Here is a 27768-nt window from a genome sequence, read left to right on the forward strand (position 1 = left end):
TAAAAATCATAAAAGCTAAGAAAGTTCACTGATTGTGATGTTGTGACAATGAGAGAAAGTGAAAGACATGTTTTGGCAGTTTCTGTGCAGTATCATATCCAAAATGAAAGAACAGGCCAAAATCACAATCGGAAAACATATAATTTTCCCCCTCTGTCTTCATTTTTACCTTTCAATTATTTATGTTATTTCTAAGTAGTAGACTAATAGTATGGACAAAGCAGCAGAAATGCTATTACATAATTTTGAGAAAGCTGCTTTGTCTCTTACATTGTCAATCTCAGTATGATATACTGGAATCGACTTTTTTGTGGGCAATGGGTATGCAGTATCTTTCTCTGCTGCTAGTCTTAATGTACACAGGCCTGTGTATTTTCTTGACATAGGCTAATACATCTACTTTGATAACTTGTACCATCTGATGTTTGTCAAGTCTGGGAAGATGAACGTTATCAGGGTTTCCTGTTTTCCAATGTGGTACTACTTTAGTACTAACTGCCAAAAGAAAGTGATGAATAGTTTAACAAAGCACAGCATTCATAATCAACATGATCCCAATTTACAAGTATGGATTTGAATTGCCTGTTGTTCTATATTTGTATAAAAACATAAAAGTATATGTTAAGTCGGTCAGTAAGAGGTTACAAGATTATGTTATGTAAATAATGCTGTTTTCATGGTTCAGTATACAATCCTCTGGATTTTGCAGTAGGCTACACTGTCAGCGTCTTGCTTTGTCGGCCACAAGCTAGCTTCATGTTGTCAGTTAGGTTGTTTTATGTGTTATGTGTGAAAAGTTTATGAAGTCCAGTGAAAGCTGCCTCCGAACCACAAGAATAACAACACAAATTTACCCTGTTACAAACTAGCCCGAATCATTAGCGCCATGTGTGCTCGCTAGCAACAACCTACAGTACCCAATGATTGCAATTTGCAACACTTAGCAAAAGACACGATTAATTATCAATATTATAAATTTTATATGTCGTCAAATTACTTACATTGAGAAAAAAAAGCCATTTCAGAGTCAAACCGAAGCCCATTAGCAGCTGGGAAGGCCCTCCATCTCGGTAAAGCCAAACCAAACACCTGACTGGTACCTCACCTGCCTGGACGGGGTTGTCACGTGCACTGACACACGTACCTGATCCAACGTGCACGCGCTGTCTGTCAGTTCAACTCAACTACCAAATTGGAGCAGAGATCCAACATGGCGGTACAGGTGATGCTGTTTTCTGTCCAGGATGCTGTTAACTGACTAATATCTTTAGTCAAAATAACTGTTCGCTGCTAAACTACTGTTTAACATCTTATTTACTGAACCTTTAACCGTATTTATTTACACAGCATCATGCTGTTCTAAGAAAGCTAACTTGCTAATAGACTTAATAAAAAAGACCAAGCTGAACCAGCTAACGTTAACTGTTAGCTTAGTTGGTTACATCAACTTTAGCCTAATCACACATTACATAACCCCGCTTAATTGCTTTTATTTTAATGTAACTTAGCTTTTGCTGTAAAGTTACTTTATAAAATGTGTATCCATCGGCGCAAAATGTTTGGCTTTAATTCTGGCTGAACCACCTGACAAACCAAACATATTTTAGTTGCACTTGTAATGGCAATGTGCTGTCTGTCCTTAAACCCCCTGGTCTCTGCCTCAACAGCTTCGTCATGTACCTTCAGCTAAGTGTTTTATATCTCCGTCCAAGTGTCCCACCCAGGTCATGTGTTCAGCCAGACAGACATGTAACGGTAACGCTACAGGTGAAAACCTCTGTGATGATGGGGCGACAGACACAGCAGTGGGCTCAGGCACTCACACAGGGACCACGGGGCTGCATGCTGCTGGCTGCGGATGTTAGAGTGACAGAGCAGCGCAGGGCAGGCTTACCTGGCCACACAGGTGTGGGCTACTCGTCATCTGCTCAGGGGGGGCTGTCACCACCAGGTAGCTTCTACACCGACCAGCCCAGCCATCGTCCTGGTGCTGTCAAATACGGTAAACCCAGTTCCTGTTTTCCTCTCGGGACAACTGAGATGCACCGTTAACGTTTCGGTGGGACTTCTTCTCGGACTCTGAGATGAACTTAAAGTGGACAGTGAAACGATTTCTTCTCATGTCGTTTTCAATCTCCCACTTGCTGTTACTTGAGGGTGAGTCTGTCAGTTTTTGCTCTGCAAAATGTTACATTGGAGAAACTGACGTGATATCAACAGGTTTATCATTGGAAATATCAAACATGTTATATTACATGTCATATCAAGCGTCCTGACTATATATACTATTATATGATAGAGTTAAGGTGCTTATATGAGTTTAATAAATCATATATTGCATAAAACTGCACTGTTGTTCCTTCATGATATGCCCTAACATGACATTCAACTGCTGAATAATTACAAATGACGCATACCGGTATTTCAATTACTAAAATGTGTTTGAACTGACCCTGTGGCCATAAATATACTTTTATAATAGATAATTGTTATTTACTTTGACAGGTTAACAACTTAATGTTAATTGTACCACTCTGCATTTAGGAGCTCAGAGCCGACTATCAGTGGCAGAAGGAAGACTACAGAGGTAAATTAAATGAAGAAATGGAATTAATTTATCTCCATCATTAACAGTGGCCAAAATATAAGTCATATTGTGTTTAAAAGAAAATACTTTCTTTCACAAGTAATATTAACAATGTAATAGATTGACAGTGATGGCTGCATTTGCCCTTTCTGTTTGTGTCACTACTAGAGCGTGTGACAGAGATAGCATACAAGTGTGTGTGTGTGCGTTGGTGCACCTGTGTGTGAGAGTTCAGTTAAGAGTAGTTTGGAGTCTGAATTCAAGCGGTGTAAAGTGCACTTAAGTCTCCCCTCTGACTGTTTCTTCCCACTAATGTGCATGTTTGTGTGTGTGCAGAAGGGCTAATGCACTTCGGAGGAAACGGGATCTCCTCGGGGAGGAGGTTGGTACACTACACCTAAGAGAACCAGACGAGGTCAGGGCACCCACATGCGCACACCCTATCCAGCACAAAGCTGTCTTTGTAAAGAATCAAACACACACACTAACACATACAGTTTCTCCCACTCAACCTGATGCAACTTTTAATTTACAGCATCAGGTACACCAACCGTACAGCACTGTGTCACTGATGCCAGTCGAGCTTTAGAAGCATTTGAAGAACTGCTCTAAGTGTTTATTGTTTATTGTTTTCCAAGACATACAGACCACTGCTATCAGAGGGTTCTCTGTCTCGCAGCATTTTACACAACTACACAGCCAGAGATTCATCCTCGGGTAAGTACACGAGATCCCAGATCATAGAAGCTTAAAACCATCATTGTCCAGATGGGCTGGGGCTATGTGAACTTGAGTTTCTTTATGTGTTTCCCAGAATATTGTGGCTGCCTCAATGGTGGTTGGTGTCAGGAAGGCGGTGTGTGTGACTGTGCTCAGTTTCAGGCACTGGGAGACCGCTGCCAGATCAGTGAGTAATGCACACTAACACCTACATATCTTCCTTTGGTGTCAGCTCAAATTTGCAAGGAAATAATTCACAGAGCAATCCCATGGTTGGCTAACAAGCACCAATACGTCTACAGTATGCAACAGCCTGGCTGGTTAGCATGATCGCAACTTTTTAATAACAGTGACATGCTATATTGTTGTACAAGAATGAGTGTGTGTGTATGAGATTGTTCGTGTGTGTGCATCATACTCTCCCATCATTCAGCAAACAGTAATTACCTGCACACACGCCAGCATTAATCATCAAATTTCCCCAGATCTCCCACTCTATCTCTCTTTGTTGAAATAAATCCAAAACCCTCCAGTTCAACCCAGACTACACACACACACACACACACACACACTCTTCCCTACGTACTCCCTACAGGAGCACATATAAAGTCACTTGAACTAAGGTAATGGGGTAAGGGCTGAGTGATGGAGTTTCTGGTTTCTATATTCTGAACAGAGTCCCTATACAGTATATCAAGAGATCTTAGGTCACAGTTATCAAAACGACATTTTAATTTAAACAAACTAATTTAGTGTTGACACACGCTGGAAAGAATACTGTATAGCTCCTGAGGGGCCTCAAGCTGAATTTAAGCTTGAGATGAAATCCAGAGATCGACTATGTACAAGGCAGTAAAGAAAATGGATTGTTCATCAAACCCGAGAGAACAAAGTTGTTGTGAAATGAGCCGTACCTGCAAGGTTTCACCAAGAAAAGACCATTAAAGCTTCATCCAAGAGAAATGATCAAGACTCCCAGGTATATTGCAAAATTTGAAGAACAGGGTAAAGGACCTAATACCACATAACACACGTTACTATAACAGACAATGCCTATTTATTATTAAATAAAAGCAGAAATATGTTGTTGATTTAAGTGTGGGTATTTTATAATCAACATATGTACAGTATAATTTGCAAAATGTATTATTTTTGGATTACCATTAGCATGACTAACCCACCGTCTGATAAGATTAGAGGATGTGACTCACTGTCACCAGCCTCCACCCCCTCAGAGTTTGGGAAAGGTCGTAGGCATCATCTTGGCATACCCACCAGCTCTTGAAATTAACTGCAACAAAGGACTTTTTTATAAAATTCAGGTATTCATTTTCTGCTGATAAGGTTCAGTGATGAAAGATATAAAGATGATAAAAGAGATAACATGTATCACTTGCTCTCTTCCTTTGATAAGGTGTCAATTTCTGCTGAAGCTTTGTGTCACTGCATGAAACTGATTCACTTCATCATTTCAAGAACCCTTAATCTGATTATCTGAGTGAATTGCCCCCCCCCCCCAGTACCTAACCAGGGCCAGGACAGAGACGGGATATGCAGATCCTGGGGTCAGCACCACTTTGAAACATTTGATGGAATATACTTCTACTTCCCTGGAACCTGCTCATACGTTCTGGCCCAGGACTGCCACTCAGCTACACCACAGTACACGGTGTGGGTAAGAGCATTCAAATTTAAAATGAAATCCATGAAATACTTAACTAGTATTCAGCATACATTAAATTAATGGTGTTTGAAAGCAACGCTATGGTTCCAGTTAAAGTCAAATCATACAGAGAATCACATAAAGCAGTTCAACACAATGCTAACTATCAAAAATACCTCCACAAATGGTTAAATGAGGGGGTATAGCAGTAGTTGCAACGGTGTATATATAAAACTATAATTGTCATATTCATTTGTTTAGTTAGACATTGCCTGTATTTGGGACAAAAGTTATCTAATTTTGCTTTTTACAACTCATGTTAAAAGGAAAAGTCTAGTGATATATTGTCAACAGATCTTATAAACTACTTATGTCTCCAGTGGAAGCCAATGGGTTTGGGGATAAGAGTCATTAACAGCATTATTGACAATTGTAGCAATTATTATTTAACATTGCAACTGCTTGTGATGAATTTGCTTAAGGATGTATGTCCCCAAGTGTGTCTATTTCTTGTATCTTTGGTGCAGGTTACAGATTGTGGTTCATTGACCCTTCAACCCTTTCTTTGATTCTCTACAATTATCTTTCTACTCAGGTCCACAACAGCAGGGTGTGTGATGGGAGTGTATATACATGCCCCAGGGCTCTCAGCCTGTTCTTCCCAAATGAGGAGGAGATCCACATCTCTGGATATCAGGTCCACCAGGGAGGCCGCAGGTGCGTGTGTTTTGTTCTGCAAAGATGTAGAACGAAAATGGATATAGATAGATAAATATTTTGTTATTTCTCTTCCTACAAAACTGTAAGAACAGAAAGGAGAGAAACAACTCAGTTAATCACCATCCTCTCCCCACCTACTGGAAAGTCACAATAGAGCATTATTATCATGCTTTTCAAAGAGGCTGTTTTTCCTAATTTGTCTTAATGTGTGTTGTGTAATGTCAGACTAAGTCTGCCTCAGACTGTAGGAGGTGTGTTTATCGAGCGGCTGGCAGATTATCTACTGGTGAAGAGTGTGTTTGGGTTTTCTTTGGCGTGGGACGGAGGCTCTGGTGTCTACCTGAAGATGAGCGAGGAGCACCATGGTGCCCCGTGTGGCCTGTGTGGGAACTTTAACCATATTGCTGGCGATGATCTCACCACAGCTCGTGGTAAGACCGGCCTGACCGGCCCCTCATCCTCTTATCCATTCTCTCAGCACCCACTCACCTCAATTATTATTATTATACACTCAACACTGATTCAGACCAATTATAGTAGCGGTGGGACTTGGAGAGACCACAGAGAGAAGACAGTGGAGAACTGATAGTTCTGGTTTGAATGGTTGGAAGGAGCAAGAATCCTTCCTCGGATGACCAGAAATATGAACTGCAGTCCCCTGCTTGTTTGAGCAGAGTTTGGATGAGCGCAGAGAAAGAGAGTAAACAAGTGGAAAGGCTTTGGCTGTAAAGCTGCTAGTGTCTGAGTTTCATAATTTACAAACTCTCAGTTTTAATCAATTATGATTATTTTAATCCTAATTATGCTTTTTGTTTTTACTGTGTTTGTTGACAAAAAAAGGGAAGAAATGCAGGTGTGCATGTTTGAATTATATCCACTGCATCTTTACACAGTGTGCTAAACCATGCATTTTGTCTATTTCTGGTGTTTTTTGTTTGAGAATATGTGCTACTGTAGGTGACCCCCACATACTCTGTGTGTCGATGGTGTGTTTTAGGCATTCATACAGATGAAGCTGCAGTGTTTGCCAACAGCTGGGCAGTGGATCTGCCTCATGAGAGAGCCTGTCCCTCAGTGGATCTGGACTTTAATGGACCCTGCCACTCTGAGTCAGACATGGATGTAAGAACCACAAACAATCACTCCTCTTATTATAACTATTGGCATATAGTCCAACTTTACATATTCAAACGTTTATCTTTTTAACTCAGTGAGAACTAGAGTGGTGCTTCTGTGTTTAAAGACTGCAACAGTGTTTGTTTTGCTAGATGTCTTGTTATGTTCATACTTTATTTACTGTGAATATGTGCAGGATGCCATAGAGAAATGCAGTGCACTTCTCTTCTTCCCATTTCTGTCTTGTCATGAAAACATTGATCCAAATCCCTTTGTGGCCAGCTGTGTATCTGACCTCTGTGTGTAAGTAAAAAAAACTTCCATTGTTTATTGTTACTACACCCTCCTCTCTGTGTGTAAGCTCAGTTGTGGTAAAAAAAAAAAATATATATATTTGTAGAGAAACCAAAAACATTTCAGACAAGATTTTTTTCTTTTTCTTTTTTGCAAGATCTGATGATGAGGAAACGTTTTGTCGAGCCTTGGTTGAATACACCCGAGCCTGCTCACATGTTGGATATCCAGTGAGGGAATGGAGGGACAGCTTCCCCTCTTGCAGTAAGTTAGCATTGCAGCTCTTGACACTTGTAAAGTGAAAGATCAGTTATCACTTAAATATATTTAATATACTGTATAGTTTTACTTTTACAAAATCATTAATTTAGCCCAAGAATAGCTGTGCCCTTTCAGTAAAAACAGACACACACATTTATATTATGCAGATAAATTATTCTGTGTGATGTATTATACCTTTATTTGAAAACTCTGTGTGTGTTTGTATGTAGATGACGGCTGCGAGGAGAGTTTCGTTTATAGAGATTGTATCAGTTGCTGTCCACCTACCTGTACATTTGAGAAAGAGTGTCTGGGAACCAACCTGCATTGTCTGGATGGCTGCTACTGTCCTGATGGTATTCAAACAAAAATCTTTTCAAATTTCTTTTCTCTGCTCTCTATAAATCAACCTTGAATTTACTCTTGTTTTCAAATCCTCTTTCCCACAGGTCTTATCCTGCAGAATGGAACATGCATTGCTGTTTCTCAGTGTCCATGTGTTTACCATGGAACATCATATGTGCAAGGACATGTACTTCAACAGGGCTGCAGTGTTTGGTGAGTGCAGCTGTGAATTCCCTTGTCAGCATACAACATAGTCAAGGTGCTGCTAATCTATTGTTGCTGCTCTTTTTTTCAGTGTATGCATGGGAGGAGTGTGGAACTGCACTGAGAACAACTGCACAGGTGAGATTGTCCTTTAAGACCATGTAGTCGTAAATATGTGAAGTGAAGTAGAAGTGTGGATTGAGATTCAATAACTAACTCGACACTCTCTGTCTCCTTTTCAGCGGAGTGCTCGGTGGTGGGGGATGTATTTGTGACAACGTTTGATGGTAGGATGTTTCTCCAGGCGGGGGCGTGCCAGTACGTCCTGGCAAAGAGCCGCAGCGGGAGCAGATTCACTATCACACTGCAGTATACCACCTGTGCAGAGGTATTGTGAACCATGGTTCTCATGCTCACACCAAGCCTGCTTTGTCCTTTTCACAAAGATGTTAACCATCTATAATGTGTGGTATGTGTGTCTGCAGCACCACGCGTGTATTCAGTCAGTGACAGTGGTGTTAGATGAAGACGTGGGTCATCAGATCACTTTGACCAGAGAGGGCGAGGTGATAATTGGTGTCAACCCAGCACCTGCTCTGCCCTATGTTGACGGTAGGAATCACAAAAAGCTGGAGAATTTGAGCTGCGGATGAAAATGACTTTTTTGTGTTCAAAGAAAGAATGGTTTTCGATTTACACACTCCTCATGGTCATTTAATTTTTTGTTTCCGGGTGTATAGATACAGTGGAGGTGCGGAAGCTTACCTCTGTGTTTACTCAGCTAAAGGTAGGGATTGGTCTGAAGCTGCATTATGATGGTCAAGGGGGCCGGGTCTACCTGCAGCTGGACAGCCAGTGGCGTGGACAGACGCTGGGCCTTTGTGGAACCTTCAATGGAAATCTGCGAGATGACTTCCTGTGAGCAAATACTTCAGAATTATAGATTAGTTTTGAAAATGACACTTTAATGGACTGTGTTTGTGTCTGTGTGCCTGCTTGTGTAGGTCTCCAGCAGGTATGATCGAGGGCACTCCTCAGCTTCATGCCAATGCTTGGAAGGTGTCATCTGCCTGCATAGCTCCAGTTAACCTGCCCATTGTCGATCCTTGTGAGATGAACCAGCATAATGGTAATTATGGTCTACCGTAATTTTCTTTTTATCATTGCACCTCCTCTTGTATCTTAGGGCGGGTTCACACCTAAAGATCCATTATCTGATTCGAATCAGGGCAAGGATGATACATTGTTGCAAATTTTCAGTTGGTCTGGTTTGCGTTCACATAGGCCGAACTCAAACGGTCCAAAAATTGTAAACAAAAGTCTCGTGGTCACAAATGTCGTTTGGTTATTGGTCATACAGGTTAAGCAAGTAGACAACAATGTCCTCGCAATTACATCTTTTTTTTTCTCAAAACTTTATTAAGAATTACAACATCAGTATAGTGCAATGTAATTCACTACAACAACAACCGCCGCCAGGGGGCTACAAACATACAGAGGCAATTTTTCAGGATATTGTGTTATACAAAAACATTATAAAGAGTACATAAATTCAAACTCTTGATAGCTTTCCCATTAATGGATTTTTTAAATAGTATATATTGTTTGACTTCATTTTCAGAGATGAGAAAGAGTGGTTTTTGATTTGTGTAACGAAATTCATGGATATGCCTCGCAATTACATCATGGAGCATTGTCGGGAAAGATCGAAAGATTAAAATGGTTGCATGGATAAACTCATTTCACATGAAAAAGATTCATTTTTGCCAGCAGGTTTACATACTGCACTCTACATCCTGATTTGATGATGAAGTTATTACTCATTACTTGAGTTCTACAGGTTTTGGCTGCAGTCTCTGTTCAGACTAGATCTGTAAATATATTAAAAGTTTTATTGACGTTTTGTGTGTTATAGTATTCTATGCGTCCCAGTGTGAGGTGCTTCTGGGGAATGTGTTTGCCCCATGTCATGGCTACATCAGTCCAAACATCTACCAGCAGCAGTGCCGCTACCAGGCCTGTCGCTGTGGGAGCAGCTGTCTGTGCACGGCGCTGGCTCACTATACTTACCTTTGCGCCAAACATGGAATCAGTATAAATTTCAGATCACACGTCTCTGAATGTGGTAAGTGTTTTCCTTCTGGATTTTGTTCATGCTATTTTGTGTTTATGTTTGAATATCCTACCCAAGATGGTTGCCATCATGTTCATTAAAATCAGAAAACCCCCATAATGCAGTTCAGTTAAAACATGCACAAAGTACTGTAGAAATTAAACTTTCATTCAAAAAAAAAATGTGTATGTGTGTACGCAGGAGTGGTGTGTGTTGGTGGTATGCTGTACCACTCTTGTGCGTCATCTTGTGGGCGTTCCTGTCGGGCTCTGTCAAGCACTGAGACATGTAACCGTGACGACTGTGCCGAGGGGTGTGGCTGTGCAGACGGCAGTTATTATGACGATGTGCGCCAACGCTGCGTGCAGTTGTAAGAACTTCTTCGGCTCATACATCATCTTAACGACGGTCATCAATTACCAGAAACTATGCACATTAGTTACCGTAATTAAAATACTGTCATCTTCCTCCATTCAGGTCTCAGTGTCACTGTTACTCCATGGGTGGTGTGTCACAGCCAGGGGAAGTGACCTTCAGCGCCTCCGGCCCCTGGTGAGTCACAGCTGGCCTTGACCTGCCACCGAAAGATAAATCTAGCATTGGCTCGTCTCCAGACTGGACACAGTGGAGCTCGAGCGATTGTCAAATGAGATGTAGAGCACTTAAACTAACCTTGTGTTTGATAACATTACACTCTTTCGCAAACACTCACTCCTTTTTCTCTCTCCTTCCTGTCTCCTCCATCAGTCTGTGCAGAAATGGGAAGATGGAGTGTGTGCCAGAGGAAAGAGGTAACCTCTCCACACTCTCCCCTCCCTTTGGTTCCTGCTCCTGTTCGCTCCACCAACAAAGTGGTGTTTCATGCTGTGTCCCTCTTGCTGAAATCAAGAGCCTTATGTCTGCAGTTGTAGCTTGTTTCCCAAGATTGGCTGTTGAGGCTGACGTTTAAGGCAACTCAGGCATTGATTTTTGTGTGTGTGTGTGTGTGTGTGTGTGCGTTTTAGAGCCTGATAGTGTAGAGGTTGGGGAGTGTCCAGAGGGGAAAGTGTACCACAGCTGCACTGAGCAGAGGGGAGGTGTGGCCTGTGCACCAACTTGCCGGAACTTGATGTTGAACCTCACCTGCCCTCCGAACACACCATGCATCCCCGGCTGTGTCTGCCCTCCTGGGTAAAACAAGCTCCTGCTGCCCTACAATGTTATGAATTTGTGTTTCTAAAAGGTGTTAAAAAGTAATTATTCCAGCCCACTTTGCAAAACATACCTTAAAGCAGAAGTAAGTGATATATTTGTGTTAATATAAGTCTTAAATAGTTATATCTTCCGACAGCAATCACTTCTATAGAGTGTTTGGTCTGAAACACGGGTCTCTCAGTCCCTCTGCTCTGCTCTGAGCCGAAGAGAAAACATTTATCGTATCCTACAGTTTTTATCCAATGAGGAGAGAGAACGGCATGCAGGGCTGTGTGTGCAGCCAAGGAACGCCGTGAATGTGGCGACGTAGGGACGAGGACTGTTATGGTGCGTTCAAGGAAACTCGTATTTTTCCGACCGTGAAGTGGTACCAGTTCGATCTGGTACGAGTTCACCAGTCGGAAGTTACGAGTGGCCGTTATAGTGACTTTCACCGGTAAAACAGGTCGGAAAAACACGAGTGGGTTGCCTGGAACGCTACAAAGTCGTAAGTTGTGACTTGAAGCTGTAATTTACGATTTCAAAAGCCTGCCTGGAACGCAGCATTAGCGAAAACGGCTGGACCACTTACTTCTGCTTTAAGTTCTTAGTCGATAGTCAATTAATAGTCACCTTTTTTTGTATTGAGGGACAACAAACAGAACATTTGCCATAGTGTATGCTTTTGTTATTTGTCAATTAAGTCTTTATCCAAGGCACCTCGACAATACATTATTTAATTTGGATACCTTTAGTTACCAAAATCCCCTCCTGAGATCATGCTGATGTTTAAAACAGATTTACTGTGGAATTTGCTGAATGTGGTGTCAGTTTCACAGAATCAGACATTTGTGATGTTTTGTACCTCCTGTGTAACTTATCTTTTGTCCACAAAGGCTGGTTCTGCACAATGGGGAGTGTTACTATCCAGAGAACTGTCCCTGTGCCTGGTTGGGCCTTGAATACCTGCCTGGAGAAAGTGTAGAAACACCATGTTACAAATGGTACACACATTTACTAATCTAATGTAATCTACATTTAATATTTTGCCATTGTAAGAGAAACACCAGAAAGAGCAGTGATGTTATTATTTTATTTGAGATACACATATTTATTTGTGAATTTTGTGTATGTACATTTTTCCATGTAAGACTTAAATTAATTTCTAACACACTAAATCTTCAAACACACAAAAAAAAATGAAATGGTACTTTTGTTCCACCTCTGTCTCTCTTTACTCTTCTCATGTGCCTCCACCTGTCCGTCCCTTCAGTCTGTGTCACCGTGGCTATTTTAACTGCACCCACTCACCCTGTCCAGCTGTGTGTACTGTCTACAGTGACAGACACTACCACACGTTTGATGGCCTTGAGTATGACTACCACTCTGACTGCCAGGTCTACCTGCTTAAGGTGAGCAGAACTCCTTGGTGTGTGTGAGTGAAGATGTAAAATGCTGTGCTAGTAGTGCGGTGACAGGGTTCACATACTAGATTGTGTGTGTGAGTGAGTAAGATTGGATGTGTAGGAGGAGCATCTTTTACATTTCCCAGCCAGGAATGATTCAGATCTGTGAGAGAAAATCCATGCCTGTTTCTGATCTTAGAAGGGAGAGTGGTTTTAATTAGAGCAGATTAAGGTGTGTGTGTGTGTGTGTGTGCTGGTGGGTTTGCACCATGGTAATGCTAGCAGACATTGTGCAAAGCCGTAGCAACACAAAGAGACCAGTGTTCGCTCCAAACCCCAGGGCTCCTGCGCTCCCAGGGATATAGAATTAGAATTAACAGAAAAGACCCAGCAGCCTTGTGGCCTCCATGCAGACCTGGAAAGTATGGGCGAAGCAGCTGTACCTTCATAGCCTAGACTTCCTTCCTCTTGCTGTCAACGCTCACATATCCAAAACGACAGCCTGTCCTGAATGAGTAGAATCAAATTTGCCATGTGGGTTGAATTTTTTGATACAGTGGCAAATTAGACCTTGGGCAGAGAGTAATATTTTGTCTTACCCTGTGATCAGAGTGCAGCAGAAACCGAGATGTCCATTGTTGCCCAAAACAAGGACTGCTATGAAAGCGGCATTGTGTGCATGAAAATACTGGTCATTCATGTGGGACTTACCAAAATCTACTTCACCGACAACTCTGGCAATCCTGTAAGGACAATACACACACACAGTAACACTCTATATATCAATCAAAACAATTTACCTGTGTTTCTACAATATATATCAATAAAATTTCAGCACTTTCTGCTAATAATACTTTGTCCTGCCTCAGAATCCGGCCACTGTTGTAGGTCGAGGGTCAGAATTTGAGTTGTGGAGAGCTGGCTACTACACTGTGGTCCACTTTTCCAGTCAGGACCTGACCATCCTCTGGGACCGCAAGACAACTGTACACATCAGAGTCGGACCTCAGTGGAAGGTCTGGATGAGGAGTAATGTATTTTGTTATTGACCATTTTAAGTGGCCCTCCTACAAAGACTGCTATGTGTGGTCTGCTTTCTCCCTCAGGGCCTTCTCAGCGGTCTATGTGGGAATTTTGACAGTGTGACAGTGAATGATATGACCACTTCTAGTCACATGGAAGTCAGTAATGCACAGACCTTTGGAGATAGCTGGGCTCTGGGACAGGTATGATGAGTCCTCCCTTGATTGTCCATTTACCCTTTTCTGTGTCTGTTCCTCACCCCCCCTGGTCTTTCAGTGCTCTCCAGCTCTCTGTAGCTCCTGTAATCTGTGTGTGCATGTCTCCCTCGTGTCCACCGTGATATTTACAAGTAATCAGACACTCCATCACCTTGTGTGTGTGTGTGTGTGTGTGTGTGTGTGTTTCAGTGCGAAAGTGACTATGTTGTTGCGCGACCATGTGAAGGGGACTTGGGGAGACAGCCGTATGCCAAGAGGGAATGTGCTCTCCTCTACAGTGATGTCTTTGCACCCTGTCACAACGTGGTGAGTGCCATTGAAGTGATGCACACACATTCAAATGTCCCTACAGAATGAATGCTGCGACAGAAAGGTTATCTTGGCTCCAACAGGGGAGAAGAGGTTGTTGAGGGGTTATGGGAACTACCCTTAACTGATCCCAGCACACTGTTCCACAGAGATAAATGCCAAACGCCACACCAGATGCTGAGCTACACACATCTACAGACACACACATCGATGTTCTGTTACAGTACAGTATTTCTAATTCTGGCCAGCAGATGGAGACATGTATATATGCACAGAAACGACATTTGGGCCATAACTCACCCTGTAAACAGAAGCTTAAAATCACACTCAGTACCCTTACTTGATTATATTAATGTTGTGCAAGTAAGTAACACCTTCAGTAAAAGTGAGCAAAATGGATATGCAAAAACTGATCTTTGCATATTTCTGTTGAACAGATCCCTGTAAAGTTATTAGTTTGTTTTGAAGTCAGTTGATTATTGATGATATATTCTTTGTGATGATTGTCTTCTTGAATAGTTGCTGTCACTACACTGATTTAAAGTCAGTGTAGTGACAGCATTTATCGTCTTATTTATCGAGAAGCATGAAAATGAATTTACTTACAATTTGTTAATAAAGCACTGAAGAGTAAATGACTTCTATGGCTTTCCTTGCATTCTGTTTTTATAAATTAGCCAGGATATGATCACTCTGGGAAAGTGTTTCTTAATATCTCTAATGAGTGGGTTCATCTAAGACATTGTTTCTGTATTTATTTTAGCACTTTCCTTTTATGGTTTCTACATAGGTTTTTTTATTTGAGGGCTGTACAGTAACTGGCATTAGTTGTGATACAGTACATTTGTCTACATTGTTGTGGGAACACATTAATTTGTATTTCACTCTTAATTCGAAGGGAGTAAATGGTCCACATCATTGGTCCTGCTCTGTTCATGGTAGTTTGTTTCTTTGCCTGGGTTAAAATAGAAAACATGATTTTGCACAAATGATTAAATCCAGAGAATTTCAAAGGTTTAATTTATTAAATTTTGGTCAGAGGACACATTCAAGTGCTTTTTTTTTTTTTTTTGCGTCTCTTACTTTCAGACAGTGAATCTTTTGTTCAGATTTCTTTTCAAAACAATGTGATGAAAGAAACATTTAAAAATACCAATGAAGTAGCCAGACCTCTCTACCTTTACCAGACTTCTCTATTTCACTGTAGCCTTAGTAAAGCAGACATAACCTGTCTGTGTACTTTTGTGATTCTAGCGCTTAGTTTTCTAAGGAAAAATACCTTCATTCTTTGTCAGAATATAAGCGCCCCTGCTCTGTGAAGACAGTAATTGTAAAGGTTTGCATACACTATATGAAAGTTACAGTCATTGTTTATGTTTAATATTGAATTTGAATTGATAGATAGGTTTTATGATTTGAGTGGTGTTACCAACATTACCCAGATTTTATTACCAGCTTTCTAAAGGGTTCATAAGCAGTATAAACAGGATAAAATGTCTGCAGAACCCTTTTACTAACATGACTTTATTAACTGCAAGCCTGCTGCTCCAGCCGGGATGCAACACACTGCCTCATCAATATCTCTGCTTGTCGCATCTTCTGAAATCATTAGATTGAAGTAGATTAGATTAAAATTTTGCTCTTGCAAAGTATGTGGTGCATCGTCGTATGCAGTGCAGTAGCCGCTGTCAGAAACACAGAGGTATTGTGTGAAACTTGCCGCTGGACGGACCATCTCATCACTCATGCATTTTTGTCTGTCTGTCATCTGAGCTCATCTGATCCCCTCTGCACCAGAGGTTGACCCACATTCCTTTATCCTGATATCTCATCACTCCTTGCCTTTCTGAATTATTGAGAACAACTCACCCCCTAAACAAGACCTCCCTTAGCTTCCCCCAGTGAGATTTGACCCGGTTCACTTTATGATTTTGTGTGTGTGTGTGTGTGTGTGTGTGTGTGTGTGTTGTGTTTTGTTTTGAATGTGTGCATACCCTCCAGGTGGATGTAGCCTGGTTCTATAGGAACTGCCTAACAGACACTTGCAATTGTAACCGCGGGGGGGATTGTGAGTGTCTCTGTACGTCCATCGCTGCATATGCACACAAATGTTGTCAACAGGGGGTCACAATACACTGGCGATCTCCCTCTGTCTGTCGTGAGTACACACACACACACACACAAACATGTTCATACAGTCGTGCATTTGCCTTTATACAGGTGAGGGATGTATCATGAGCCCTGCCTACCTCTCTAGCTCACTTTGTCCACTCCCTCTTTGCAACAGCCATCTTGTTGTCTTGTAATAACTTCTATGTTACTGAGACACTTCATAACTAATGAACTGTGTTGCTCCTTTTCAGCCTACGATTGTGAATACTATAATCAAGGTATGTATGAGTGTAGCTTGAGGTTTTTAGTTGATTTTTGTGTCTAAATGGCAATCACTGATTCCCTGCCATCTTGCCACCACATTCATTTCTTCTTCATGCTCTGGCACTTCCCTCACAGAGCTAGGCAATGGCCCATTTTCCGTGGTGAGTGCTGTCTATAATGACAGCATGTTGGGAGTGAATCGCACCAGCGGCTCTGTGTTCCCTCTGGTAACAGTGAGACCTGGGCAGTTACCTGCCCCAGGCCTTCTGTTCAACTTTATGATCACAGCAGGCCTGCAGAAGGACAGAACATCACGTGAGCGTCAGCATTCACACAATTGTTTGCTACTGTTCTTTCTTTTGGAGTGCATTAATTCCCATTCTCTTATTTTTCCAGGTGTCCCTGTGGTGTCCCTGGAGTCTGCAGAGAGACCAAACTTTTTTCTTGTCGTGTCTCAACGCAGCCGCCTTAAGTTGGAGCGCTGGACTCGAGGGGTAGAGTTTAGTCGCAGGGCGACCTTCATCCAGCACCAGGGGCTGTTTTTGCCAGGTCGCACTTCATTCGAGCTTGTCAGCCAACCCGGGATCTTTCTGACACTGACACGCACCTCTGCAAGAGCCCAGAGATACGACACCTCAGAGAGCTTCAAAATTAGCAGCAGCTTCATATTGGAGGGTCAGAAGCACAGTACTACATCCAACATGCATACATTCAAACACTAGCTAATCAAGTGTCTTCCTCTCGTCTTTCAGAAAGCAGCTTTGTGATACCTTACCGTATGATGTGTGAGTGGCGCTACCAGGCTTGTGCGAGTCCCTGTGTCCACACCTGCAGTGACCCAGATGCCACACGTTGCCAGTTCCTTCCTCCGTAAGAGGCTTGCCTAATGAAAAGCACTAAATATACAGCCATGATAATCGACCCTACAAGCGCTGAAATGAGTTGTGTATGTTGCAGTGTGGAGGGCTGCTTCCCACGTTGTCCTCGGAACATGGTCCTCGATGAAGTCACTCGGAGATGTGTCTACACAGAGGACTGTGAGTACAGCAGATTAGCTTGTTGTCTAAATATAATGAGTTTCTTATACAACACATAGATTAGTGTTGCAATGACTTTTATTAAGTCAGTCAGTTTTTACAATATAAATTGTCTGCTCTAGGTGTGACCCTTCCCCCGACTCCGACTCCCTTTGCGTACGTGACACGGTCCAACAGAACTACTACAGCACCACCAACACCAACGACCACTACGACTACTACGACCACCACAAGGCCGACGACTACCACCACCACCTCCACAACCACCACTCCGAGCACCACCGCGACTACAACCACCAGAGCAACAACTACCTCCTCCACTACTACTATCAGGCCCACAACGACAACAACAACCACCGCCACTCCCGCTACTTCCACTGTAACATCATCTACCGAGCATGTCACCAGTCTGCCCACCCCATCTCCACCCACATCTCCTCCTGCTTCACCCACCGTTACCGTGTCCACCACTCTCGCTCCCTCAACCCCGCCGGAGACGACCACTCTCACTACAACTGAAATGACCCCCACCCAAACCTCAGGGGTCACTACGACCGCCACCACAGCGATCCCCACCACTGTATCCACCGAGGGCACTACTTCTCCTCTAGCCCATACTACCGTTTCCGTGTCGTCCACCGCTCCTACCTCTACCACCGTTACCGCACCATCAACACCGGAGACGACTGCCCCCATAACCTCCGCCCCGCCTCCTCCGATCTCCACCACCACAGCCGTCCCAACTGCCCCCGCTTCCGTCGCCTCTACCCTTGAAACCACCGCTGCGTCCACAACCGCTCCCCAACCTACACCGACAGATACAACCATCACCATAGAGACCACCGCCCCGTCGGACATCCCAGCAGTAGCTGCGACAACCACGGCAACACTTCCTACAACTGTGGAGCCCACTACCGAGTCGGCGACCACAGGAGTCGTCACGAGTCCCGGCGTCTCTCCTACAACAGAAGAAGCATCAGCCACACCGCCGGTTCTCTTCCCCACTACTCCCTGCACAGTAAGTGTTGCTGTCATGATTAAAGGTCGACTCACAATCACACTAACACCTAAAAGATAACTCTGTGAAGGGAACAAAATGCGAAAGTACCATGTAGTGTATATAAAATGTATGATTGATAAATTGATTATTTATGTCATCACCCTTTGTGAAAAAAACTACTACATTCTTAGAAATGTACAAATTAGGCCTATGCTTTACACTTAAATGCTTTATGTGGATTGTTTGGTATTGAAAATGTTAAATACGGTATATTATATCACAGTGTGTGTGTGTTAGGGATGTCACGATTATAGATTTTCTTGGTACGATTATTGTCAGAGAAATAATCACGATTATTACATTCAATAATTTTACAACACTATGAATGTGTGAAATGAAATATAGTCAAAATATAATTGCATTACTAATGATATAAACAAATTATTTAAAGTATCTATTAATATAGGACCAATTCTTAATCCTTCAGAGAAAATGTTTGAAGTATTATGAAGTTTTTTTTAATCTTTTTTTTTTCTTACAAATTCCTACCAGTTCAGTGTTACGTCAGGTAAATTGACATTAACGTAATTTAACCCATTTACTGTGTATTTACCTTAACTCTGGCATACAAAGCCAGGTGGTTATCCCGCAGGTGATGATTCATATCGTTCATAATGTTGTGTAAGTTTGTTTTCGTTCCGTGCGTGCTGTGATGATCTGCCGACATGGTTCCGACATAATCTCTTTTGGAAATGGCGGTATTTAGGAACCTGTATGATTAAGTAATTGTGGCGTTTAATACCGCGATTAATTGTGAAAACAAGTAATCGTGACATCCCTAGTGTGTGTTTGCAAATGAGATGAGAACAAGTCTGTCAGTGGTTATGAATGAGTGCTGTGGCTTGTGGACATGAATATTACAACAGAAAGGTGTTTGACTCCACAGCCGCCGTACTCGTACCGTATTGATGAATGTGCAGAGCTGATCTGTTTCAATGGAGAGCTGCTGCTTCACAACTCGTCTCTCCACTGTCGATACAACACCACCCAGCCCCAGTGCAGTCTGCTGGGCCTGCCCATCCTCATCAACACAGACCCCTGCTGTCCTCAGTGGCAGTGCCCCTGTAAGTTTGTTTTAGTTAAGTTAGTTAAAAATCAGACTTTCCTTTTGGTTCAATGTTGGGAAGGCCGAGTGATTAGAATCTGTATTTGCTCAGATGATGTGTTTGATTTTACTGATATAGCTGGCTCTTCCTAGGTCGCTGCACTGTGATGTCAGACCTGCGTGTGATCACCTTTGATGGCAACAATGTAGCTTTGTATGATAATGGCTCCTACATCCTGGTTAACCTGCCCGGAGAGACTATTATTGGTACTGTGGAGAAATGCGAAACCAGCCAGGTAACTTACATAGGATGTAATACGAATACCATAATGTCATATGACAGCGCAGTGAATCTTAAATGAAATGTTTTGTCCTCTTTGTAGAGTGTGAACTCCATCAGACGAACTGTGAGTACAGTCTCTTCCCCATCATTCCCCACAGACGTGTTTGCATCAGGATCAAAAGTTCATGAATATTAATGTCGTATCATTACATCATTTTCTCAAAGAGTCCAACGGGTGGAACATCTGGTCTGTGTTTTAAGAAGCTGAACATCACTACTTCCTCCAACAGAATCATTATCAACCGTCTGGATCGCAAGGTGCCTCTGTTTGCCTAATTTACTGCCAAAATTAACTCGTGCCTTGTGAATAATGTTATTTTTGTGCATCTGTGTATCAATCTGTCTCCAGGTGACGGTGAACTACCGACCTGCCAGGCTCCCGTTCTCCCGTCACTCGCTCTATGTGGAAGACACAGGTAGCATGTACCTGATTCATACACCTGGTGGGGTCAGCATGCAGTGGTATCACAGCACTGGCATCATGGTGCTCCAGTACATTACTCCGTATAATGCATCTGTGCCAACTCGAGGCCTGTGTGGTGAGTCCACACACACACACACACAAACACAAACACACACACACATCAACTTTGACTGCACCAGCTCAGCACCATCCTCGTTTATCTGAGTGCCAGCTATCAGCACCCAAGGGCTAATTGTCTAAACAGCAGCATCACTTTGACTTGTGTCATTATGAGATATGACAATTTGAGATGTTGAGAGCCATTTGGTTTAATTGGGGCCATTCACAAGCACATTATCTCACTCAACAGTTACATTGCATGATGACAATGTAGCTGTGTAACTCGACACATACACCAAATATCTGTCTGACCGTTGTGCCAGGTTGTTGTGATGGGAACCCAGAAGATGACCTGAAGCTGCCCAACGGCACGGTGGTCAGAGAGGTGGGAGACATGATGCTCTTCCTGCAGGCGTGGAGGGTGCACACTACAGATGAAACTGAACACACACGCAGGGTCGGAGACAACTGTACCACAGGGGATTGTTCCACCTGTCTCTCTATGCTCCGCCAAAGAGCCTTCACACCATGCCACAGCAAGGTAGCTGCAGCGTTGTTATTGTAGAGCATGTGCTTTGTTACTTTGTCATTTTCTCTCAAAATTCTCTGTTTCTAGCTTCTCTAATGTGAGGATTTAGGTTTTATCATTGTGATTTGAATATCTTTGGATTTTGAACAGTAAAACCAACTATTGGACAATGACACCGTAGCCTTTTTTATGATACATTTTGAATAATCTAAAAAAGATAAATTGGTTAATTAAAGGAGACATATTATGCCACTTTTCCATAAAAATTAAAAGAGTTCCCAGGTGTCTTAAAGACATGTCTGTGACATGCTTTGGTCAAATACCCCAAGGATCAAACATCACAACTCTTTTCATCCTCTCAAAACAGCCTTGTTCAGGGGGGCCTGTCCCTTTTAAATGCAAATGAAACACTACTTGCATTGGTATTATTCAAATTCAACAACTAGTTACATAATTGGAAGACAACTGAGGGAACAGTGCATAAAACCACATGGATTTCAACCCAGGGAGCCTGAAAATCACAGATTTTCTTTGTAAATTCTCACATTCTGGGGGCCGGAAGGCAAGACAAACACCCACAAGTGATATTTCCATAATATGTCCCCTTTAATAATGAAAATGATCTTTAGTTGAAGCATGACATGATTGTGGCCTGGTTGTGCGTCTGTAGGTTCCTCCAGAGCAGTTCTGTGACATCATGTGGGCAGGGGACCTGCATTACAAAGACCATCAGTGTGACTTTCTGGCGGCGTATGTGGCAGTCTGCTACACACATCAAGTCTGCATCAGCTGGAGACGACACAATTTCTGCCGTAAGCAAACACAAACAAAGCAATGATACACACACATACAGATGTACTCACTCATTTGTTCATGCATTGCTAAGTGCCTGTCTTCCTGTAGCACTGCGATGTCCCCCCGGAAAGGAGTATCAGCCGTGTGTGAGCACCTGCACCAGCCGCACCTGTCTGAACAGAGAGTACTATGAAGAAACCACCTGCTCCTTTATCAGAGAGGAGTGTGTGTGCCGCGGTGGCACCATCCTGCACCGCGCCGACTCTCCTTACTGTGTAACCGAGGATCGCTGTGGTGAGTGAAAGTGTAATTACATGCATTGTGATGAAAACTGCACTGTCAGAGAGTCCGAACGAGTTTTGGACCGCGCCTCATGTTACTCCTCGACTCGTATATAGCTGCATCATCAGTGTATTTACTCGGCTGTGATGTATCTAGTGTGCACAGATAACGACGGTAACCCCCGGGCCCCAGGCGAGGTGTGGAATGGCTCTGCTCGCAGCTGCTGTCTTTACAAATGTATGGAGAACGGCTCTGTAGTGGCTGTTGAACCAGACTGTAACTCTGTCCCCACGCCACTATGTGAGAGGGAGGGAGAGTATGTACTGGATGTTCTGGAGGAAGGAGCCTGCTGCCCCAAGAAGATCTGTGGTGAGTTAAAAGTTGGCCAGCGAAACATTTAGTCTATAATTTGAACTTTCAAGAGATTGTGATTTAGAGATAACAGTTGAATCTTCTTTTCTTCACTCATTCTTGAAGTCTCTCTCCATAGTTATTGTACATTATATTGCTGACAATGGTCCATTGGGTCTGTAGCTAAGAGTATCCCTTAATTTCAGGCTTCAAAAGTCATAATATTTCAGAAAACGTAAGAGGCATTAAATCACCTTTTCTTTTTGCTCTTTCGCTACCTGTCAGAGTGCAACATGACCATCTGTGACAGTGAAGTTCCACCCTGTGACAACGGGAACAGGCTACTGATGGGTTACAGTGCTGTGTCCTGTTGCCCAGAATACCGATGTGGTACAAACACAAACCTCCATTTCTTAGATTTTTCCCACAAAGCTTTCAGACTTTTTTGAAACTTTCTGTTAACTGTGATACTCTGGCTTAACTTTTAACTTTCTCTAAATGCTTTGCTGCAAATGATCTTCTCCAGAGTGTGACCCGCTGGCGTGCCCTCCTGTCTCTGCCCCCGACTGCAGGGAAGATCAGTTCCTTGTGGAGGTCAGGGGGCAAAAGTCCTGCTGCTACTCTTACCTGTGTGGTAAGTTTTAATTGTGGTTCACAGGTCAGTCTAAAACTGGAAGTCTTTGGTTTGGGGTGGGCCATCTGCTTTGGCTCCTCCGTCTTTGACTGTTCCCTCAATTACAGCAACTAAACTGTGTTTGTTGTTTGTCTTTTCTGTCTGAGCAGTGTGTGAGTCATGCATTGAGCCTATTCCAACATGTTCACATGGAGAAATTCTGGCTGTGGATCTTAACACTACCAACAGCTGCTGTCCACAGTATCACTGTGGTAAGTGTGTGTGTGGGTTTCTTGTCTGTCTGTGTGTCTGTCTCTTCAAAATCATGTTCATAATTTATCCCATGTGTTGCAGTGTGTGATGTCAACCTGTGCCCCGAATCACCTGTGAGCTGTGCACCTGGTCTCTCTTTGGTTCAAACCTCTGTACCCGGGCATTGCTGTCCACAGCACCACTGCGGTACACACACACACACACACGCACACATGCACACACATGCACACACATAAATCCTATTTGTTACTGGTGTCAGTTCACTGCTGCCTGAGTTGATGATTGGAATAATCTCAGACTTTGTTATGCCCGTCATGTACTTGCATAATCCTCACGCTGGCTCTCTCTTTAACTTTCTTTCCGTCACTCCCAGAATGCCAATGTGAGGGGAGCTCCCTCCCTGTCTGTCAGGTGGTAAGTCAGCAAAAAGCTGCATCGCAAGTCACTATCTAATCAGGTCTTTGCTGGAGGGAAGAAAAAGTGAGGGATTCTGCTAAGTCAGCTGTTTACTCTGTTTTCTGTCAGGGGGAGGTGTTGGTCAAGATCCCAGACAGCAGCACCAGCTGTGGCTGTCAGCAGCATATATGCCGTATGTATAATCCATAAAAACACATACACACACCTTTCACCAGTGTGACAGTAGACGTGCTGTGCTGTAGGTATTATTTATCCACTGATTCAGTTTGCAGACACCATGGCAACATCTTTCACTTACAGTTTAGTTATACACCCTGTTTGTGTTTGTGTCCATGTGTGTGTGTGCAGAGAAGGCAGAGGTGTGTCTTTTTGAAGGGGTAACAGTGTTGGGACCAGGCCAGTCTTTGGTTCAGTACTTTGAAGGAGAGCTTTGTTATACCGTCCACTGCCTAAACCACAAAGACCCAGAGTCTGGCTTCTACGCCATGGAAATCAGCTCTGTCAACTGTTCCCAGAAATGCGGACCAGTAAGCATCCAACACATTTTGATAGATCCCTAAGTCATTGCTCAACTTAACCTTTATTCCTGCATTTGCTTCATCTTTTTCAGCACCAGGTGTATTTGCCATCCTCAGATCCTCAGGTGTGCTGCGGCTCCTGTAAAAATGTTTCCTGTACTTTCACCAATGAAAACGGGACAGCAGAGCTTTTTGCTGTAAGAACTTATACATCCACACGAGCCCCCACCCCATCGTTAGGCAATACTGACTCTGATTGTGTGTGTGTGTAGGCAGGGAGTTCCTGGGTGGAGAACTGCACACGTTTCGACTGTATGGAAACAGCAGTGGGAGCAGTGATCCTCGCCTCAGGGGTGGTTTGCCCGCCTTTCAATGATACAGAGTGCATTCAGGTCAGGACCTCCGAATATACTTTATTTCAGAATTTAATGTTGAAACTCTTTAAAGCCACATGAAGTTTCAAAACCTTTCTAATGCACATGAATATTTTCTTTTGGTTTGTTGTTTTTTGATGAAACAGTTCTGTATATGTTTACCAACTTTTTACTTTTTATTACGATTTGTGACAAATTCCCTTGTGCCCAATATTATGTACTAAAATGTTAAATGGTGTCTCCAATTAACCCTTCCTCATGCTGTCCTCGTCTTGCAGAATGGTGGTGTGGTTCAGAGCTATGTGGACGGTTGCTGCAGGACATGTGAGTCTCCAACTTTATTGGTGCTTCTGGTTTTGCTTTGAGCTGTCAATCAGACGGGTGAGCGCCTTGTTGCCTGGCAGTGGATGGGCTTAATGGCTGAGTGGTTGGCGGTGTGGCCTGTTGTAGGGGGGTGGAGATAAAGCCTGTTGTTGGCCTGTCACTACATTTCCCATAACCCTTGGCTTTCACAGTTTGTCCCCAGATTTTCTTCCAAAAATGTCCAGGAGCACAGCTAAAATAGAAGTATTTGATGGACAACTCAAGGATTTAGAAATTAGAAATTATCTAGAAGGATGAAACATGAATGCAGTCAACATTAAGTAGTCATTACTTGTGTACGTACTTAACATATGTCAACTTCCTGAACTTGTAGTTGCACTTTCCACATTGAGTAAAGCAACATCTCCAAGTTGTGTATATGAAACCTTTAACTAAAATGCAATGGTGATATTTTCCTCCCTGTGGACTTGGCATCATAGCCTCTCCCGCTTGCCTGCTTTCGCAGTGACTTTGCAGTCCGGCCAATCAGGGTGCGCCATGGTGAGTGTTTTACCAATGAGGAAGCAAGATGGTGCAGGGGATAGAATTTTCCCTGCTGAGCTGCTCTTTGTAGTACATCAAATGACTGGGTTCCTTGGCTGGCTGCCTGGACTGACTCAAAAAAAAAGAAGTGAAATCCATCTGCTTGCCAGCTGTTACTGATTCCATTCTTGTATGTGTTTGTGTGTAATATTAAGTTTGTTATCTGAACCAAACGTAACCTTGTGTGTGTGTTCTCCCGACGTTGTTTGAACCGGACGGCTGTGATCCCGACGATGCTCCCAGGTTCTGGAGTGGGTGTTTTACCGTTTACCGTTAATCCTGTAACTCCCACTGGTAGTACTAACTGTGACACAGGTACCACCACCTTGCACTGTTGCCACTACCAATAACTCTTTGGCACACCTGACTCATTCACTTGCACTTTGAACCTTTGAGTGAATGTGTGTCTTTTTTGATGTTTTTTTGTTTTCTTTTCATCTCCGTCCTCTCTGTTGTTTACACTAAAACATCCTATATCACGGACAACATTTCACCCCTGTTTAAATATCTACTGTGAATGACCCATCAGACAATAAGCAATGTTAACTTCAATAGCAAAGTCTTGTGAGACAAAATAAGCTCAAGGTTAACACTGATCCTCTAGAAGAAGCTGAAGATCGTCTGCTCATTCATGCATTCCAACTTATACAGAATCCATTTAACCAGCTTTGACTGACTAAAAAACAAGGTTGAGTTCAGGTCAGTATCCAGTTGGCGAGCTCGATCTCTGCTGCGAGAACTGTGCCCCCCGTCACCCAACTGTCAATCAAAGCAAGATCCTACTGCTGGGCAACAAAGAGCCCTGCTCAAAAAGGCCTTTCGGCTTGTGTGAATGACAGGTCTCTGTTGTAAATGATCAAAGAGTTAGAGGAGTGTGTGTGAGCATGTGTTTGCCAGTTTGTGTGTGAGTGTGTGTGTTTCTTCGTGTATGTTTGTGCTTGCACCTTCATATTTCTGAGGGTTACCTCTTTTGTGAATCTTATTTCTGTGTGAACCGGTGAATAGGTAAAGAGGATGGTAAGACATGCAAACGTGTGGCCATTCGGACTACCATTAGAAAAGATGACTGCAGGAGTAATGCACCGGTAAGAAATGCAAGCATGAAATAAGCGTAAAAAAAAAAGACTACAAACAAAGCGATGCATTACTTTCTATTATAGCATTCTCGTCTCGTAGCATAATCCTCTCTATCCTCTCACAGGTTACAGTGTATTCTTGTGATGGGAAATGTCCGTCTGCAACCATATTCAACTTTAACATCAACAGTCACGCCAGGTTCTGTAAGTGCTGCCGCGAGAGTGGACTACAAACCCGTTTCGTCACACTCTACTGCTCTCGCAACGCCACAGTCGTTGAGTACAACTTTCAAGAGCCCGTGGACTGTTCCTGCCAGTGGAACTAAAAAATAAGTCCAGGCAAAAAAATGAGTGCAAGCTAAACAAACGAAGAGAATGTCTGAGTGAGAGGATCGTGTTTTTTTCCAGTACTACAGAACAAATATGAAAACCAGCCATGTTTTATTTTGTTTATCACTACTAAAATGTACAATTTACAACACTGGCCATGTGTCATAATTGTAAACAAAATATACTGAAAATAACTGCTGTAAGTGGGAAATATTTTTCAAGTAGTTTTCTCTGCACTTTAGTCCTCATTTTCTGTATGACCTGCTGTATCGACCCCGTCGGCTTTCTAGTGCTTTCAAGAGATGGTATGATTCCATTAGCCACTTATTCTACTGCTTATTGGGGGTTGATATGATGTTTATATCCACTGTTGGGTTCAGACAATGTACTGTATATGCATTTTAGTTTATCAGAAAGAAATCTAGCCCATGTACAAATGAAAGTGTTATGGGATATTTTGTTTCCTTATAAAAATTAATGAGTTTAAAAAATGTGATTTTTGTCCTTTTTGCAGTTTCTTTACTTTGAAGTAGTTGAATAAATGATTTAAGAGTATGTTTGTCTGAATGTTTTTCAAGGCTCGTTGTGTCCTCAGGACCTGCAAATGTGGCCTTTTCACACTCCCTTGTAGTTTGTCTTCCTCAAACACACATACTCACCCTGATTCAGCATTTGTAGTGCTGACATGTGTTTGTGCTTCACCTCTGAGAGGTTATTGCTGTGTGGGAGTCACCTCCTCATAACAAAACCCCTCAGCGAACTCAGCTC

At 42.8% G+C, this 27768-nt stretch overlaps 1 protein-coding gene across 5 annotated transcripts; it reads left to right on the plus strand.

Annotated features, from left to right (window-relative positions):
• The first annotated feature begins 1953 nt into the window (after positions 1-1953).
• otogl (otogelin-like) lies at positions 1954-27553 on the plus strand. 5 transcript variants are annotated; one of them, XM_085779275.1, is made up of 58 exons: positions 1954-2157; positions 2545-2587; positions 2924-3002; positions 3226-3304; positions 3402-3494; positions 4828-4982; positions 5566-5687; positions 5916-6121; positions 6688-6812; positions 7003-7109; positions 7258-7364; positions 7592-7717; positions 7811-7919; positions 8002-8048; positions 8153-8298; positions 8396-8522; positions 8651-8828; positions 8915-9039; positions 9826-10035; positions 10225-10393; positions 10501-10575; positions 10771-10814; positions 11028-11193; positions 12093-12200; positions 12470-12608; positions 13213-13347; positions 13472-13618; positions 13709-13828; positions 14033-14149; positions 16154-16310; positions 16516-16542; positions 16664-16843; positions 16925-17203; positions 17281-17398; positions 17486-17565; positions 17688-18583; positions 19512-19689; positions 19824-19966; positions 20054-20077; positions 20179-20271; positions 20363-20552; positions 20860-21077; positions 21736-21877; positions 21969-22154; positions 22299-22511; positions 22779-22883; positions 23020-23127; positions 23277-23378; positions 23461-23565; positions 23753-23793; positions 23905-23968; positions 24145-24323; positions 24407-24511; positions 24587-24706; positions 24967-25012; positions 25838-25909; positions 26600-26679; positions 26796-27212. In XM_085779275.1, the coding sequence occupies exons 1-58, from the start codon at positions 2085-2087 to the stop codon at positions 26994-26996; spliced, it is 7929 nt and encodes a 2642-aa protein (XP_085635401.1). In that variant the 5' UTR covers positions 1954-2084; the 3' UTR covers positions 26997-27212. The 5 variants fall into 5 exon arrangements, with proteins under 5 accessions (XP_085635401.1, XP_085635397.1, XP_085635398.1 ...); XM_085779271.1 differs by lacking the exon at positions 25838-25909 and having other exon boundaries at positions 26796-27553; XM_085779272.1 differs by lacking the exon at positions 25838-25909 and having other exon boundaries at positions 2924-2969; positions 26796-27553.
• The last annotated feature ends 215 nt before the right edge of the window (positions 27554-27768 follow it).

The sequence above is a fragment of the Trachurus japonicus genome, chromosome 6, assembly GCF_045865225.1.
Source record: "Trachurus japonicus isolate A0001 chromosome 6, Traja_1.0".
NCBI lineage: Eukaryota > Metazoa > Chordata > Actinopteri > Carangiformes > Carangidae > Trachurus > Trachurus japonicus.